Here is a 16,894-nt window from a genome sequence, read left to right as displayed (position 1 = left end):
ATTGCTAGTCCATAACTAGTACCATCTCACCTAATTAATAAAGTGTTTTGATTCCACCGTTTTATTTTATAAGAGCACCGTTAAACCTTCGAATACAAAGGAGTCCAAATCTATATTCAATACATTATTGCCATATAATGACGTGTTTCTTCCGCGGTGATTTGATTCTGAGCTCATTTTACTGGATTATGGAGTCAATTCATGAGTTGTCAAGATAATTTATTTTATTATTTTATTTTAAAAAATATTAATTTTAATCTAAATATATTTAATTAAATCAACTAAATCACACCGCCACACAATTAATTTATCAAGCTAGAACATGTTTAATAACTATAATTTCTTAATAATTTGGTCTAAAACAGAGAAATAACAATCCATGAACATGATTCAAGATTTCTGACATTTCAAAAATACAAATATTGTTGAAAGTTGAAACTAGATGCTGAGAGTGTTTGTCAACGCGGCTGCGGCTGTGTTTTATTTAAAATGCAGTCCGCAACCGTTTGATAACAAAAAAAAAAACAATTTATTGTGCACGGACCTACGTGTATTTTACGTTTTCAAACGCCGGAAAGGAAAAGCTAAAAAAACCTGCTTTATTTGCACTGTAGCTGATAAAAATTAACGAACAGTGCAATTCACTGCACTGTTCATGCGTGAATTGCACTGTCCTTTTTTTTTTTAATTAAGTGTGTTAATTGTATTAATTTTTTTTTTTAAAAAAACTAGTTTAAAGAATTAAATTCATTCACGATGTAAACAATATTTTTTTTTGAAAAACTAGTATAGAGTGAATTAAATTCACTCGCACAGTAATATCAATTTTATATCTGATAATATTTTTATCTAATTTTATTACACGCTCAAAAAATTATGAAAACTGTAGTTCTTATCGGATGAATTTTGTACGTAATGGAATTATAAATAGTTTAATGGAATAATAAAAAATATTTTATATAAAGTATTATTTTTTTCATGATGTAATAGGAGTAATTAATTTTATAATATTTAAATTTAAAACCATCAATATTAATATATTTTTTTAAAAAATTATTTTATAACCTTAATTTCAAAAGCATTATAACCAAACACATTTAACTACTTTTTCTTCAACCTCAATTTCAACCACAGTTTTAACCAAACACCTATTTTTTCAAACCAATCTCAACTAAAAGTACCTTTTATAAAACAACTTTTTTTAAATCACAACCACAACAGTTATCGCAATACCAAACACACTCGCTGACCATTGTTTAATAACTTCAATGACGATTGTTGGGTCCCATTTAAGGACATGACACCGTTTTAAAAAAAGACACTGGAGAAAAATAAAACACGTGGCTGTGTTGTCGGATTGGATTTATTAACATTTTAAATCATGTTCAGTGTTGTAAAATATAAATAGATAAAAAAATAATAAAAAATATCTAGTTAAAAAAAATAAAAAATTATGTTTTTAATATAATTTTAAAATGAATTTTATATCTTTAAAACAAAAAAATACAAGATGATATGTTTTTTTTTATGCCTTTTTGTCTTATACAATGGAAATATAATCACTAGACTCGATCCGTTGTCGTTTATGTTTTTTAAATAAATGCAGAGAAATCTTATTATATATAAATATTTGTTAACAAATACACTGGATGTAGTAAAACTTATAGTGCCCCCCTGAAGCATGCAGAAATACAGCCAAAGATTTTATCAAAGCAGACACTAATTACATACGTGTACGCTAATTTTATTTATTTTTTATTAAGACCCGTTGTAAATTAATTCGTACCTGGCGGGCGGTGACAGGAGAAGTGAAAGGGAATCGCCATAGTGGTGCTTGTGGGATAGTACTGAGAGGTCCCACTAACAGATAGAAAATTCAAGGTAACCCATGGCCTACGTTTTTGCAACGTGTGTTGCAAGGCGGGACATTATATATATATATTTTAAATCAACACTTTAAAATCATTAAAAATATATATAAAAAAACTTCAACTTAATATACTAAACATACTACCTATTCATTTGTTGTAACTTGTATTATATTAAACATGGGTAAAATGCTTTATAAGATTGACGTAGACAGTGTATGATTTTATGGTTAAATTTTCTTTTAAATTTTTTTAAATTTTTTTTTAATATTAAATTAATATATTTTTTATAGTTTTAATATGTTAATATCAAAAAAATAAATCATTATTTTAATGTGTTTTAAACTGAAAAACAATACCCTATACTACATTACTAAATATAACACGCTTAGTAATTATGAATTTGATAGATATTTCTATAATAAGAACTATAGTTTAGGTGAAAATAATTTTCTTAAATATATTGTAATATAAAAGAATTATAATATAATAATTTTTAAAAATCAAGCTAAAACTAGTGGATACTTATAATATAAAAAAGAGATCGACAAAAAACAAACATAAAGAGAAATAAGAAAGAAAGAAAGAACTCATATTAGAAAGATTTTCTCTCCTTGGATTTATCTCTTTTATACTATGAATATCCAGTAATTATAATACAAGTACCATAACATTCATCGTATTTTGAAGAAATTTTGGCTGGATTGCATAAATTTCTCTCCTGGGGATGGGGATTGGATTGTGGTTTCATTGGGTACTCAGGGAATGATTTGGGAGTTTAGGTTTCTTCTCGAATTGGACCTGGATTGGGCCTTTGTTAGGCCCAGCTGAAGTTTCAATCCTGCAAGGCCCACTTGGAGGAGGTGAGACTACAGTTCTAGTGTTGGCTCTGTTATTAATTTATGCTTTCAGTTACTTCAGCCGCAAGTTAATTCAATGACTAGGTTAATTTAGTTACTTGAATCGCAAGTTAATCCATAACCAATAACTCAATTTTTTTTTCAAATCAAATCTCAAATCAAGTTTGAAATTAGGAGGCAACCCAATCAACTACCATGTTAGCAAGAACCACTTTTAGCCGCAAAAACTCTATACAATCTACAACACTAAAATCATGTAATCTGGACCCACACAACTTAACATGCAGAAAAGCTTATTAAAATAATTTAGATTTTTATCTTAATTAAAAAATGTTTAGTTGGCCACTAATGTATAAAAATAAAATAAATATATTATTTTTTTAACTAAATAAGATCCATCATATTTATTCATGCAACGTGAACTAAAAGATTTACGTCGTTTTCATGCATATAAATAAAGAGAATATAATCTTTTCTTTGTTTCTCTCTCTTTCTTTGTCAATAGCCTTTTGAGTTATACCCATGTTTTTTTTTTTTTTTTTTTTGCTGTTTCCACTTTTTTCTTTCTTCTATTGCGGGCACCTCGCAGTTAGATTTTGCACAGACAACAAGGCACGGAAAGTCTGCTTGCTGGGTTTAGTCTTGGGTTGGGGGAACACGTGCTTAGTTCATGCACAAATCAACAACACGCGTTGGAAGCATCTGAGGTATCTTCTCCTGCTGTGTTTGTGATTTACTGTAATACCCTCTGCTTCATACTTGTCATATTTATAACTAGGGTTGTGATTTAATTACAGGAAAAAAGACCTGGGAGTTTATTATAATTTGTCGTGCCTTTTCACCTCAGTATTTACTTAATTAAAGAGAGATTGCCATCTTAATTACTTACAAGGACAGTTGTAATTGACAAGTCATTTTAAGACATGAAAAGTTATTTATGTGGGACTTTATGAAAAAGAACACCACCTGGCCAGCAGCAGCAGCAGCAACCTGCTAGAAGATAAGGAGGAAAAATAGAAAGAAAACCATCAAGATAAACCTGCATGTTTTGATATAAATGGCTGGGCAATTTTTCCATTTTATTTTATAGTAATTTGTGTTTTCTATAAAAATAGTTCACATGGTCTCCTTTCACAGCTGTAATTTATGAAAATGGCAAGCATTAAGATTGAAAAAGTACACGCACGTAGCGAGTGACAAGTCAAAACAGTAGACACGAGTGAAGAAATATGGCAAGATTATAATTTTGGAAATAGAGCAAGAAAACATGGAAAGCAAGGTTAGGATTAGGATTAGAAGGCAAGGTGGGGTGTGCCCATTTTATAAAAGACAAAGTGGAGTGCCCCGATCTAGTCTATGTTCGTATAACATATGAAATAAAGTTTGGTTCTTTTCCTCACTGTATTTTCTCTCTCTTTCCCTCCCTTACAACCGCAAGGACTTGGAATTTTCCGGCATTGACTCGTTTAAGGTTTTTCAGCTTACTGAGTTACAGATCGGTGAGCTAAGTGCTGTGCATGGATATTTTATTTGCAATTTCTGTTTATTTTTTTTCCTTTGACCCTCAACAACTAGAGTGGTTGCATGTCTGTTGCTGCAAATCACAAAAAGATCTCTTAGAGATTTTATGGAAGTTTTTTTGGTACCCATAATCTTAGAAATTCAAAACTGAGTAGAATTCAGTCAATTTATGCAGATTTGGCTAATCTTGTTTTTTTTTTTAAAAAATTAAATAGCTATTTATTCATTTTCTTATTGTTTATTATACTGCCATTGTTATTCATGTTTTCTATGTTTTCCAAAAAACAGATAGATATAGCTTTTAGCCATTGAGAAATATATGGGAAATGATCTCTGCATTTATAACACAGATGCAATTCTCTTGACTTTATTCAAGTATAAAATGTGTTCTGGGTTTTTGGCAGGGGAGGTTCAGGCACGTGAGGTAAGAAAGAAGAAGAGGGCTTGTATAAATCAATGAATTTTGGCAATTCACCGAAAATCTTAGGCACCAGAAGCAAATTGGTGTTTTCAATCGAGAGAATCACTACCCAGAGCAGAGAAGAGGAAGAAAAGCTAGAAACAGTTGGCTGGTAGAATGGATCCAATGATCAATCATGGAGAGATTTCCAGTCCCGCAGGATATTGATTTCTTACCAACAATGACAGAGAAGCCCATTCCAAGATCTAATGTGATGCTGACTGATGGGCAAGGGAACCAATTGGGCAGAACGAATTGGCAACTGGCCGGATTTTCCAGTGGATGTGAACAGGATGCGTCAAATTACAGCAGAGTGGCTCAACATGCTGACCAGATCGATCAACTGGTTAGAAATGGTGGGGATAATATTAGGAATGCAGGCATAGGTCATCATGAGGTTACAAGAATGGGTAATAATACAAGCAATCATATAGAGAGTCAGACCGCAGGTTTGAATAGCAGTTTATTAGCAAGTATCTTAGCATATCCAAATATTGCTACATTTACCTCTCCAGTCGCACCTCCTAGTGCAAGCACATGCATGGTCTGGAGGCCTTCATTTCCCAACCTGCATGCTCAAGTCAACAATTGCAGTGAACCCAATTTGTTGCTCGGAAACCAAGCTCGCTGCTGGAATCTTTTGAGCAGCAGCTATATCTCATCCCAGACACACTGTAAGTAAACATACCTGTCCTTTAATTTTAAGACGACTTGTTTACGAGACTGCTGTGATGGAGGAACTGCTCGTTCCAATCCATAGGTAACAGCAAAACATAAGATGTCTGCATTTGATGTCATATGGCATTGAATCTTTTTGACAGAATGTAGTTCAGCACAGAGATGTAATTTAGCATGTAGGTTTCCATTTATTTATCTAGACCAGAATTTGACATTTTCTATATGCTTTGGTATGAGCAAAAGAATTCAAGCATTCCACACTCCACAGATTAACCAAGTCTGTGTCTTTTACTCATTTTACAAGAATCAAAACTCACTAGGAAGATAAAAAAACAAGAGACGGGGATGAAAAAGAATCAGCTTTCATTCTGCCACTAGCTGAACTTTTGTTTCAACCTCCTTTTTTGTCAAAATCTTATTCTACATTCTTAAGAATATTGCTTTCTACAGATGAACCTCCATTGCCTTGCCTTCCTAACCATGATCTAAACTCATCACCAAGAATAGAAGCTGATGCAGCCTCGAGTGTTACCACCTCCTTTAAATTTGCCACAGTAGTGCCAGATCAGGCCAAGAGATTGGAGAGTAAGCTTCCCGCAACAATGAGTCCCTCACGAGAAACAAACTCAAGTGGAGAAAATGAGAAAAATGATTTAGTTGTATTCAAAGAACTCAAAGCCAATCAACACAATTCAGAAGAGCTCTCGTGTAACATTGCAGACTCATCTTCTGCTGTCATTTCTACACCATCTGAGGGAGAAAAAGATCTAGCAAGGCCAGATGAACAAGGCATCGACCTTAATAAAACACCACCGCAGAAACCTCCAAAGAGAAGAAAGCATAGGCCAAAGGTGATTGTGGAAGGCAAACCAAAAAGGACTCCCAAGGCTGCAACCACAAAAAACACCAACCCCAAGGAGAAGTCAACTGAAAAGCGGAAGTATGTTCGCAAGGCTTTGAAAGAGCCAGCAATTCAACAAACAGATTCTGCTATAGAGACTACACCTCCGAGCTCTGCAAAGAGGAAGTATGTGCGCAAGAAGGGCCTGAATGAATCAGCAGTTCAACATACAGATTCTAATGGAGAAACCATAAATACCCGTCCTGTGAAGAGAAAGTATGTACGCAAGAAGGGCATAAATGAATCAGCAAATCAGCATGCAGACTCTACAATAGGGATTACACATTCCAGTGCTGAAGCTGGTGCAAAATCATGTAGAAGAGAATTGAGGTTTGATTTGGAAACTACCACAGATGAAAGATACAGTAACGCAGCTGCTCAGGAGGACATGCTGAATAAAAAAAGAGGGACTTTTGATCTGAACACAAGTCTTCAAGTGGCTCATTCATGCACTACAACTTCACAGACGAACCAGCATAATAGTTTACAGGCTGAAAACAAGCAATCAGGTGCTACAAGTAACCAGACACCTATCATGAACCAGATGGGAAGAAGTTATACATCAATTTCAGAAAGACATGTGGTAGATGCTGAACTAACTCCAAGAAAAATCATGCACATGGAGAATTTAAACGTCAATGCAAGAGATGCACGAGGAATTGGTCAAGTTGTCTTTCTAGAAAAAAGACCAGAGCGGACTAGACAGACAACATATCAGAATACCCCTCAATCAGTACAAATGATACCATTATATTTAATTGAGGGCAGAGGATCCAAGAGAGAACACCTTCATATTGAGAAAACAAACACTTGTACTTCACAACCAGTGGGCTCATTGTTTGATGAATATTATCAAAGCATTCCAGGCATGGGATGTTTGGAGGCCCAGAAAAGAAACAAAACAGAGAATGGGACTCAAACAAACACACTGAGTAAGTCTTCTTGTGTTGCAACAACTAAATATCCTGGTGAGTGGTATGTGCACCCGACAGCTTCACAAAACCTTCCAAAGCAATGTATTTCATTTAACCCGATTTTACACCTAGAAAGGACAGGAGAGACTAATGGATTGGCTCAAGTCCATAACTCCCTCTCCCCCACCACAATAGCAGTTTGTCACAACCTTTCACAAACCCCTCTCAAAACAAACCATACATCTGATAGCCAACAGCAACCTGAAACTTGCAACACTGAAATGTCAAGAATACAGCAGATGTCTGGAGCTACTGTGTCAATACCAATTCCATCTGGAAAGGGTAGGATGCCGCAACAACCAAAGGATATCTTGGAAGAACATCAGCAGCCATCTGCAAAGAGAAGAGGTATAGCATGTTTAGCATATATTATAAGTATAATGCTTTAAGGGTTCAGATAACTTGCTAAATGTTCTAGTCACCATAATTACAGCAACCACTTTTGACATCCAATGCAGGGCGACCAGCAAAGCAGAAATTCTCCTCTACAATTGAAGAAATCATACACCACATGGAGTGCCTCAGTCTCAATGCAAGGAGCAAAAAAATAAAAAACAAAGAGCAAAATGCACTTGTGCCTTATAAAGGAGGTGGCACACTTGTTCCCTATGATGGGTTTGAATTTGTCAAAAAACACAAGCCAAGGCCTAAAGTAGACCTTGACCCAGAGTCAGACAGAGTATGGAAACTGCTGATGGGAAAAGAAGGAAGTGAAGGCCTTGAAAAAACAGATACAGGGAAGGAGCAATGGTGGGAGGAAGAGAGAAAAGTTTTTCATGGGCGAGTTGATTCATTCATTGCAAGAATGCATCTCGTTCAAGGTACAAATCTTGTACTTTTTCCCAACATATTCAACATTATTACTGAATTCAACAGCAAAGAGAGAGAGAGAGACATGTATATTATTTGTGCCCTCCAACTTGAGAACGAGTAGTCCTGCTATGCTGCATCCACTCACAAACATACAACTTCATACTTACCTGAAGAAACAGAGCATTCATATTGCAAACATATTGCATTTGTACATGTAGAAGTACAAGTATTTGCTTGTTTACATATGCATGTATCCCTTGCAAATGCACAGAGACATAACATGGAATGTTGCAAATGCAAAAGCGCTGTCACGCATGAAAAACAAAAGCACAATTCAGAGAAGAATTATTTCACTTGGAAGAAAAAGTCATCAGTAAGTTTCCCACTACTAATGTAAGTTTGTAGTAAAACAGAATCAGGTATTGCTATCAGGACAATATAAGAATGGAACTACAAAATGTTTATGCTGCCTCCTCAGTGCAGATAAACATGTAAACCAGTGTGCTACATTTCCTCTGAGTTGTTGAGTTGCTAAAATAACCTACTGGAAAGATTCAATTGAGTTACTAAATTGTTCAAAAGTTCATTAACACATTTACTAATGCTTTCTAACGAGAAAAACTAGGTGAAATATAGTCACAAGTTCTGCAGCGCACAGATCACACATCTAATCCCTCAATGTTGTACCAAGAATGAACATACAATTTTATTCCCTCTTTAGTGAATCAAATAGACAGTCACCTGCATGTATGAATGTAAATAACATTCTTTGCAGGAGATAGGCGTTTTTCAAAATGGAAGGGATCAGTTGTTGATTCGGTAATAGGAGTTTTCCTTACCCAAAATGTTTCAGATCATCTGTCAAGGTAAATTTGACATTTCAGCTTAATTTCAAGACCAGATGAGCCATGATAATTAATCTCTATTCATGAACTGAACAATATCGTCAACTACATTCCGACCTTGCAGCTCTGCCTTCATGTCTCTAGCTTCATTATTTCCTCTGAAGTCTAGGAGCAATGCAGCTTGTGACAGCCATAGGAAAGGCATCATGGTTGAAGAACCAGATGTCTGCATGCAAAACCCAAATGGCATCATCAAATGGAACAGCAAGTTTAGGTATCCACTCTACAACCAAAGCCCCATTACACACCATGGATCAGCAGAACCACAGGGAGAATCTGAAACTTGGTGTTTAGAAAGAGCAAGCGTGGTAGGGGCACAAAGTCACAGCCTGGAGGAAGAATTTGTATCATCACAAGATTCTTTTGATTCCTCAACTGTGCAAGCAAATGGAGGAGTCAGATCCTACTCAGGCTCCAACTCCGAAACAGAAGACCCTCCTACTGGATGCAAACCTAGCACAAGTCATGGTTTATCTTTCGTGGATCATTTACAGATGGAGAGTCCCACCTTGCTAGAAGAATTTGATGGTTGTGAGAGTGGAAGTTCATTGTTTCATAGGGGATCCAGGCATGAAAATGAGCAAACAGAAGGTATACAGAACATGCAGCAAGGAGCTGGATTGGAAAGATTAGGTAATCTGGACTGCTTTTCTCCATATAATAAGCAATTCGATTACTGCAATCCACAGATGCAAGGGAAAGTGGTTCCGTGTAGTAACTATGGGTTGCTACACATGACTTCACAGTCCAATGCACAGCAAGCAGAAGGCTTCAAATTGCACAGTGAAGATTCCATATCTTCTTGGACATCAAATTCTTCCAGATTCGACAAAGAAAAGGCTGCAAGCTGCTCAAGCAAAACTGTTGGACAAAAGGCTGCGAATGTGGGTAAAAAAGCTGCCAGACAATACGAGTTGCCAAGGTATCAAGAAGCTCCACTAGCAGTCCAACATTCTCTCTACAGAAAGCAATCAATGTCTGAACAAAACAGTTTTCAGCCTTACCATGAAAATCAAGTTAATGAGAGGAATGAGACCTTGCAATGGCAAAGCATGTCAGCTGGTGGACCTGTACATCTTGCCGAAACATTGCCTGAGAAGCAAAACAATTACACACAGCACATCTTGAATGTCCCCAGACTCACAGAAAACATTCTTGATTTTGAGAGGATCACTTCTGTGAATGAGCAAACACCCCTAGAAAACATAGTGGTTGACCCAAATACAAAGGAGAAAGTACATCCTAATAACAAGGAAAACCTCAAGTCAAATGCAAATGCCTCAAAAGCTAGAAAAGGGAAAGTTGAGAGTGAGAAAGCAGACGCATTTGACTGGGATAGTTTAAGGAAGCAAGTGCAGACAAATGGAAGAAAAGAGAGAACCGAAGACACAATGGATTCCTTGGACTATGAAGCAGTGCGATGTGCTGGAGTCAACGAGATTTCTGAAGCCATCAAAGAAAGAGGGATGAATAAAATTCTAGCAGAACGAATCCAGGTATTTTAGTATTTTTAACCTCAAGCCTTAATAACCTTTCTTTCCTCTTCAAATGGCTTTGTGAACTGTTCTCTTACTCATGGTGGATTGTTTGAACTCAAGGCACAGATAAAACATGTTAATAATGGTTGCACAATATTGCAGGAATTCCTAAACCGACTGGTAAGGGAACATGGAAGCATTGATTTGGAATGGTTAAGAGATGTGCCCCCTGGCAAAGCAAAGTAAGCCACCGCAAATATTAGAGTTCCCACTCAAAAATATTGATTATTCCAGTATGTCAATATGAAGCTACTCATAACAAAATTTAAGCAAAAGATAGCAAACAATTCATCAAATGTCATAATATGTTCCCCAGTTTCTGAAATATCTTTATTTTTCAGGGATTATCTGCTAAGTATACGGGGGTTGGGGTTGAAAAGCGTGGAGTGTGTGCGGCTCCTAACACTTCATCATCTTGCGTTCCCAGTGAGTTTCATGTGTAAAAAACAGATAATGTTGAACTTACAGGAGATAGCAAATTTGTACAATTCAAATGATTCGATTGCCTGTTTGTAAAGGTTGACACAAATGTTGGGAGAATAGCAGTTCGACTAGGATGGGTCCCTCTCCAGCCACTGCCAGAGTCACTGCAGTTGCACCTGCTAGAACTGTAAGTATTATATGTCACAAAATTGACACCAAAATTTTCTAGTTCACCTAAAATGCTAACCAAATTCCCTCTAGGTACCCAATACTGGAGTCAATTCAAAAATATCTCTGGCCAAGATTGTGCAAACTCGATCAAAGAACACTGTAATCACATGACTCTTCCTTGGAGCCATTCTGTTCATTGAAAGCTGTACTCTCCATGCATAAAGATCACGGTTTTTTTTATTTCAGAAAAGATTTGTTGATTTCCGTCTTTTTTTATGGGGTTACAGGTATGAATTACATTACCAGATGATCACATTTGGAAAGGTATACTCATTTTGGCACTTGATAGCATATTAATCAGAGTACTATTTGTGATTAAGCATCTGAAAAGCATCAAAATACCTGTGCTTTAACTTATGCAGGTCTTTTGCACAAAGAGCAGACCCAACTGTAATGCATGTCCCATGAGAACAGAATGTAGACATTTTGCAAGTGCCTTCACAAGGTTTGCATATCTTCTCTGTTATACTGCCAACAGCATGTAACAAATATTATGCTAGCCATCAAAAAATATAATTTTGAAATATAAAACATTGCAAGGCTGACCATTTCAGTATTCAATCACATGAAATATAATTAGTGTGGTATAACTTAGAAAGACCACAACTAGAATAAAATACACCGGTCACTTGTAGCGATAAAAGTTAGCAAGGAGGAAAATTAATTGCAATTCGTAATGTCATGCTATGCTACTTTCATAGTGGTTGACTGCTCTCTTGCAGCAACAAAGAGGTAGAGTAGTGTTTCAATTAAAAATAGATGATCTATGACCCAAAATTATTCATGATCTCCGAGTCAGTTGCACATGAGGGGCCACAATTTTACTTCAGTTTAAGACAAGATGTTTGAAAAAGGAGTTTTTCATTGAAGACTATCATTGCAAAAAAACATTTTTGTTTCTTATATTGGGTAAGCATGCATTCTTGTCCAGGCCATAGATATATAAAGATTTTTACCAACTCTTCCAGGCTAAAAAGTAAATAATGACCATCCCATCTTTGATCTATCCTAGTTGTAGGAGGGGAAAACGAAGTAAAAGAAAATTTAGTGTTGATAATTGCTGAAAGAGATCAATGGATGAGATAACAAGAGATCTAAATAGACAAGTTAAATTTCTTTTTCTTAAAACCAAGTACCTCGTTTCTTAATATGCATAACAGGCATACTTTTGATTTTTTAAAGCAAAGGAAAATATGTGCTCTATTTGATGCAGTGCAAGGCTTGCACTACCTGGACCAGAAACAAAGGATATAACAACTTCAACCGTTCCCTTTATGCCTGAAAAAAGCCCAAGCATAGTCATCAATCCCATGCCATTACTTCCACCTGAGGACAACCAACATAAAAGTGTTGGGTTTGATATTGGCAGTTGTGAGCCCATAATTGAAGAGCCAGTAACACCAGATCAAGAGCAGACTGAATTAGCAGAGACTGATATTGAGGACTTCGGAGAAGATCCTGATGAAATACCCACAATAAAACTCAACATGGAAGAGTTTACTGAGAATTTACAGAATTATATACATACAAACATGGAGCTCCAAGAATACGACATGTCCAAAGCACTAGTTGCTTTGGATCCAAATGCTTCTATCCCCACACCCAAATTGAAGAATGTTAGTCGCCTACGGACAGAACACCAAGTGTAAGTAAAATCTTCTCATAATCAAGGTCGGAACTGAGTTCCTCCACCTTTTTAAGTTTTTTCTTGGTCCTTGTGCTTAATAGTTATTTTATTAAAGCTACCCCCCCCTCCCCAAACCAACAGACACGTGATTCATTTTTCTTCTGCTCTATCGTTGCTGATAACCAATAACAGAATGATTTACTAGTAACATACATACAGTTCAACAAATCAAAGACAGATTCACACAAAACTATATAAGGTTAGCAAAAATCATCTCGAACATGTGATAAACCGAACCAACTATTGGCACCATGCACATCATGCAACAGTAGTACTTGGAAATGAAAAAAAATTAGTTGCTAAAAAACACAGAAGACCCCAGGTATCAAAATAATGGCAGAAAGCCAGATTTCAAACTCACAGCCTGCTCCATTAATTAGTATAATATGTTGAGGGGGAGTTTGGACCATGGATGAGGTCCTAAATGATGCATCTCACACTTTGTCTTCGTGATGTTATGCAGGTATGAACTTCCAGATTCACATCCTCTACTTCAGGGGGTTAGTTTTCCTTCCATTTTCTAACATTTTATTCCCTTGAAACTACATGCTTTATTTAACAGCCACTGAGCCACTTTATAGAACTTGCAGATGGATAAAAGAGAACCTGATGATCCTAGTCCATACCTTCTAGCAATATGGACACCAGGTAAGCACAAAAACTGTGACTTTCAATGGTTTCAACAGCAACTAAAACGAATTTCAGACTGCCTATACTGTATTTAGAGAACTAATTACTGTTGGAGCATGTTGCAAAGCTTCAGGCGTGTTAATATGATTTACCAAAGTAGCAAGCATTCTATTTATATGATGTGACAAGAAGTAGTGAATGCTCCTCTCATGAGTAAAAGATGCCACTGTCTTGAAGTATTACTAAGCAATATCTTATTATTTAGGTGAAACTGCAAATTCAATTGAGCCACCTGAACAACAATGTCAGTCCCGGGAACCAAACAAATTGTGCAATGAAAAGATATGTTTTTCATGCAACAGTATCAGAGAATCTAATTCACAAACAGTGAGAGGAACACTTCTGGTGAGTATATCCATCTTTGTGGTACATAAATAATCATCGTGGAAGCCCCAGCATTCTAGTTAACTACATGTTTTGCATGCTGATATTTTTATTACCACATATACAGATACCTTGTAGAACAGCAATGAGAGGAAGCTTCCCACTGAATGGAACGTACTTTCAAGTGAACGAGGTAAAACTACTAGAACTTTGTGTAATTCTCCTATCTCCTACAAATGACCAGGAAACCCTGCCCATCCTATGTAAGCCAGAATTTAAAGCCATAAACTTTTCAATAAATAATTATCGAGTGAATCTGCAATTACCTTGCAGATGTTTGCAGATCATGAATCTAGCCTAAACCCAATTGATGTTCCAAGAAGTTTGATATGGAATTTGCCAAGACGGATTGTCTATTTTGGAACTTCTGTACCATCGATATTTAAAGGTACAAGACAATGTTAGTGCATTAACATTCCAACTAAATTACAAAGGAGAAGGCTGGCTAACAAGAACTCATTATTTTTCCCAGGACTTTCAACAGAAGGAGTTCAGCACTGCTTTTGGAAAGGTATCCGATGCTGTTTTCAGTATTTAATAAAATCCTGACATATGAAAGACACCTTGCCAGTCATGCCGGGATATTGTTAAATTCAAGTCTCATGCACTTGGCAACCTTCAGTCAGCTTGACTTTGTCGATTGGTGAAACTTTATTTGCAGGATTTGTTTGTGTGAGGGGGTTCGACCAGAAAACAAGAGCACCCCGACCTCTCAAGGCCAGATTACACTTTCCAGTAAGTAGGTTGGTAAAGACAAAGAACGAGAAAAAATGACAAGCAGGAGAGCAGCATGCGAAGTTTAACAGAAATGGGGTTCTGACCAGCAAGACATTGCTACCTTATTTTTTGTTTAATAGACATGGCAAGCTTTGTGAAGAAGAAAGATCCTTGACTAACATTCTGTTGTAGATTCAAGTGTTCTTCCTCTAACATGAGATGCATTACAATATCCGAGCTGGGCGCACAAATTTCAATTCAAGTGGTAGGATAGCATCGCTAATGGGATGTAGTTGATGCGATCCCATTTACAGGTTCCAAACCCAGCTGAGAGAATTTTCATGTGTAATTGTAGGATGACATGGCTAGTGGAATTTAGTTGATTTCATAGTTTTTAAGATGCTTTTTTTTCTATTCAAGCTCAAAATAGGGCCATTCTTAAGAAACTAGTCAATGTGAGCAACACTCCTGTCATCCAAATTATTTCAATTCATGCTCGAATCAGAGCTATTTTCAAAAAGTAGTGAGTAGCGGCAAATCTCTCTCCCTCACCTGATTCTTTTTCAAATCATGCTCAAAACAGAGCCCTTGTTCAACAATAATCAATATCAACCCCCCCACCGACCACCAAAAAGAAGTAGAACGATATCTATTAAACTCTCCTTTAAAAAACGTACAGAACTTATGCACATCCATCTATTAAACAGGCATTCAAATCTCAATTCTTAAGACTATTTCAAAGCCTGCTTGTATTTCGAACCAGCAGGTATTCAAATTCATCAATCAATTAACATATACACCTGGTAAAAAAAACCCTCCATCACGTGCTTATAAAACAAAAGAGCACATAACATCATAATCCTATGCATTCAGCTATTTAGCTAAGCCAGACACAATTAATCCACTAGATCAACAAGCCAACACCTCTATGACCTACCTCAAGCAATTCATCAATCAAAACACAAACATTTCACAAGCAATCAATCTGATCGATTTCTAACAAAAACTGATATTAACTTCTCGTCGCCGTTTTAAAAAAAATAAAGCAGAGACATTTTCAGAAGAAAAACAAAAACACGAAAAAATCATGCTCGGTAATTTAAATTACGCAAAAAAAAACTTAGCTCGATCGATTCCAGCACGGTGTATCTAATCGTTTTTTCTCTGCAGCCAAACAAACACGTGCTCACAATTCCAAAAGATCATAAAATCAATAACAGCAACGACTGTAAATCGCAATCAAAAACAAATAAACAGCAACAATAACAGAAATCGCGACCGATGACTAAAATAATGACGCAATCAGAAGCTCAAATTACCTGCGCTTAAATTCTCATCAACGCCAACTCGTTTTCGCTGATTTTCTGCAGTAACAAGAAGGAGGATAAATCAAGCTGAGAAACAGAGACGCGAGGAGTTAGGGTTTGGAATTGGAGAAATTCGAGCGAACTCGGAGATCGAAGCTGCGTACCTGAGAAGTAAGAGCACGATCAAGACACGGAAACTCTCTCTCTCTCTCTCTCTCTCTGGATGATGAGGGGGGGGGGCGGATATGAAGAGAGCACTTAAGGGGAAGGGTTTTGGAAATTATTATATTTGTTATTTTTATATTGTAATAACCGGGGATGGATTTTGATTTCCTTGCTGGTGCTTTCTTTCAATGTTTGCCGCCTTTTTGTTTTCCTTTTCCCTCTGATCGTCATTTTGAAAGTTTCTGCTTTGGTTGTGGATGGGGCTCTCGGGATTTTTGTGAAACCGTGGCTTATATGTCGACACGTGTGTTCTTGCGGCTGAGGATGAACTATTTTTGCCCCTGTGGGTTGCGGGATGTTCCATTTTTTACCCCATGGTTCAAAACGTTTTTAATAGTACCCCTGATTTTTAGATTTTTTAATGGTGGGAGACCCTTTGAAGGACTTTGATGATTTAGCTTCCGATGATCAATTAATTTAAAGAATTAATTTAAAGATGGTGTAGTGAAAACATTATAGCATTAGAAACACAAACGATAAATAAAAAATTAAAATATGTCTTTCATATGTGTTTTCAAAGATATATAGCGTAAGCTGGCATGTTAAAGCATTTCGTGCAATAAATTTAAAATTTATTTATCCTGTGTTACATTTTTGTATTATATATATTACACTTATTGTGTTGTGCTATTGATAAAATTACTTGAATTAAAATCATTGTTAAATATATAAATATAAAATTAAACATTTTCTATAGTAAACTAAATAAATT

At 36.1% G+C, this 16,894-nt stretch overlaps 1 protein-coding gene and 1 long non-coding RNA gene across 8 annotated transcripts; one reads left to right on the top strand and one right to left on the bottom strand.

Moving 5' to 3' along the window:
- The first annotated feature begins 4,002 nt into the window (after positions 1–4,002).
- On the top strand, positions 4,003–15,048 carry LOC118030508 (transcriptional activator DEMETER). 2 transcript variants are annotated; one of them, XM_035034643.2, is made up of 20 exons: positions 4,003–4,227; positions 4,654–5,383; positions 5,838–7,610; positions 7,721–8,083; positions 8,851–8,941; positions 9,045–10,476; positions 10,621–10,700; positions 10,860–10,944; positions 11,037–11,128; positions 11,203–11,271; positions 11,400–11,436; positions 11,535–11,617; positions 12,386–12,817; positions 13,323–13,359; positions 13,441–13,507; positions 13,755–13,894; positions 14,001–14,066; positions 14,207–14,321; positions 14,406–14,444; positions 14,595–15,048. In XM_035034643.2, exons 2-20 carry the CDS (start codon positions 4,846–4,848, stop codon positions 14,705–14,707), a joined length of 5,652 nt encoding a protein of 1,883 aa, XP_034890534.1. In that variant the 5' UTR covers positions 4,003–4,227; positions 4,654–4,845; the 3' UTR covers positions 14,708–15,048. The 2 variants fall into 2 exon arrangements, with proteins under 2 accessions (XP_034890534.1, XP_034890536.1); XM_035034645.2 differs by having other exon boundaries at positions 4,004–4,227; positions 13,450–13,507.
- Positions 5,595–16,376, bottom strand: LOC118030509 (uncharacterized). Of its 6 annotated transcripts, none has more exons than XR_012170569.1 (7): positions 16,122–16,376; positions 15,970–16,014; positions 8,817–15,814; positions 7,669–8,242; positions 7,076–7,595; positions 6,393–6,818; positions 5,595–6,275 (listed from the first exon to the last, which is right to left on the bottom strand). It is a non-coding gene; the product is annotated as an uncharacterized lncRNA (long non-coding RNA). The 6 variants fall into 6 exon arrangements; XR_012170567.1 differs by having other exon boundaries at positions 5,595–6,818; positions 8,817–11,640; positions 12,309–15,814; XR_012170565.1 differs by having other exon boundaries at positions 5,595–6,818.
- Positions 16,377–16,894: the final 518 nt, after the last annotated feature.

This window comes from Populus alba, chromosome 8 (genome assembly GCF_005239225.2).
Source record: "Populus alba chromosome 8, ASM523922v2, whole genome shotgun sequence".
NCBI lineage: Eukaryota > Viridiplantae > Streptophyta > Magnoliopsida > Malpighiales > Salicaceae > Populus > Populus alba.
This window is presented reverse-complemented; position numbering and strand designations above follow the sequence as displayed.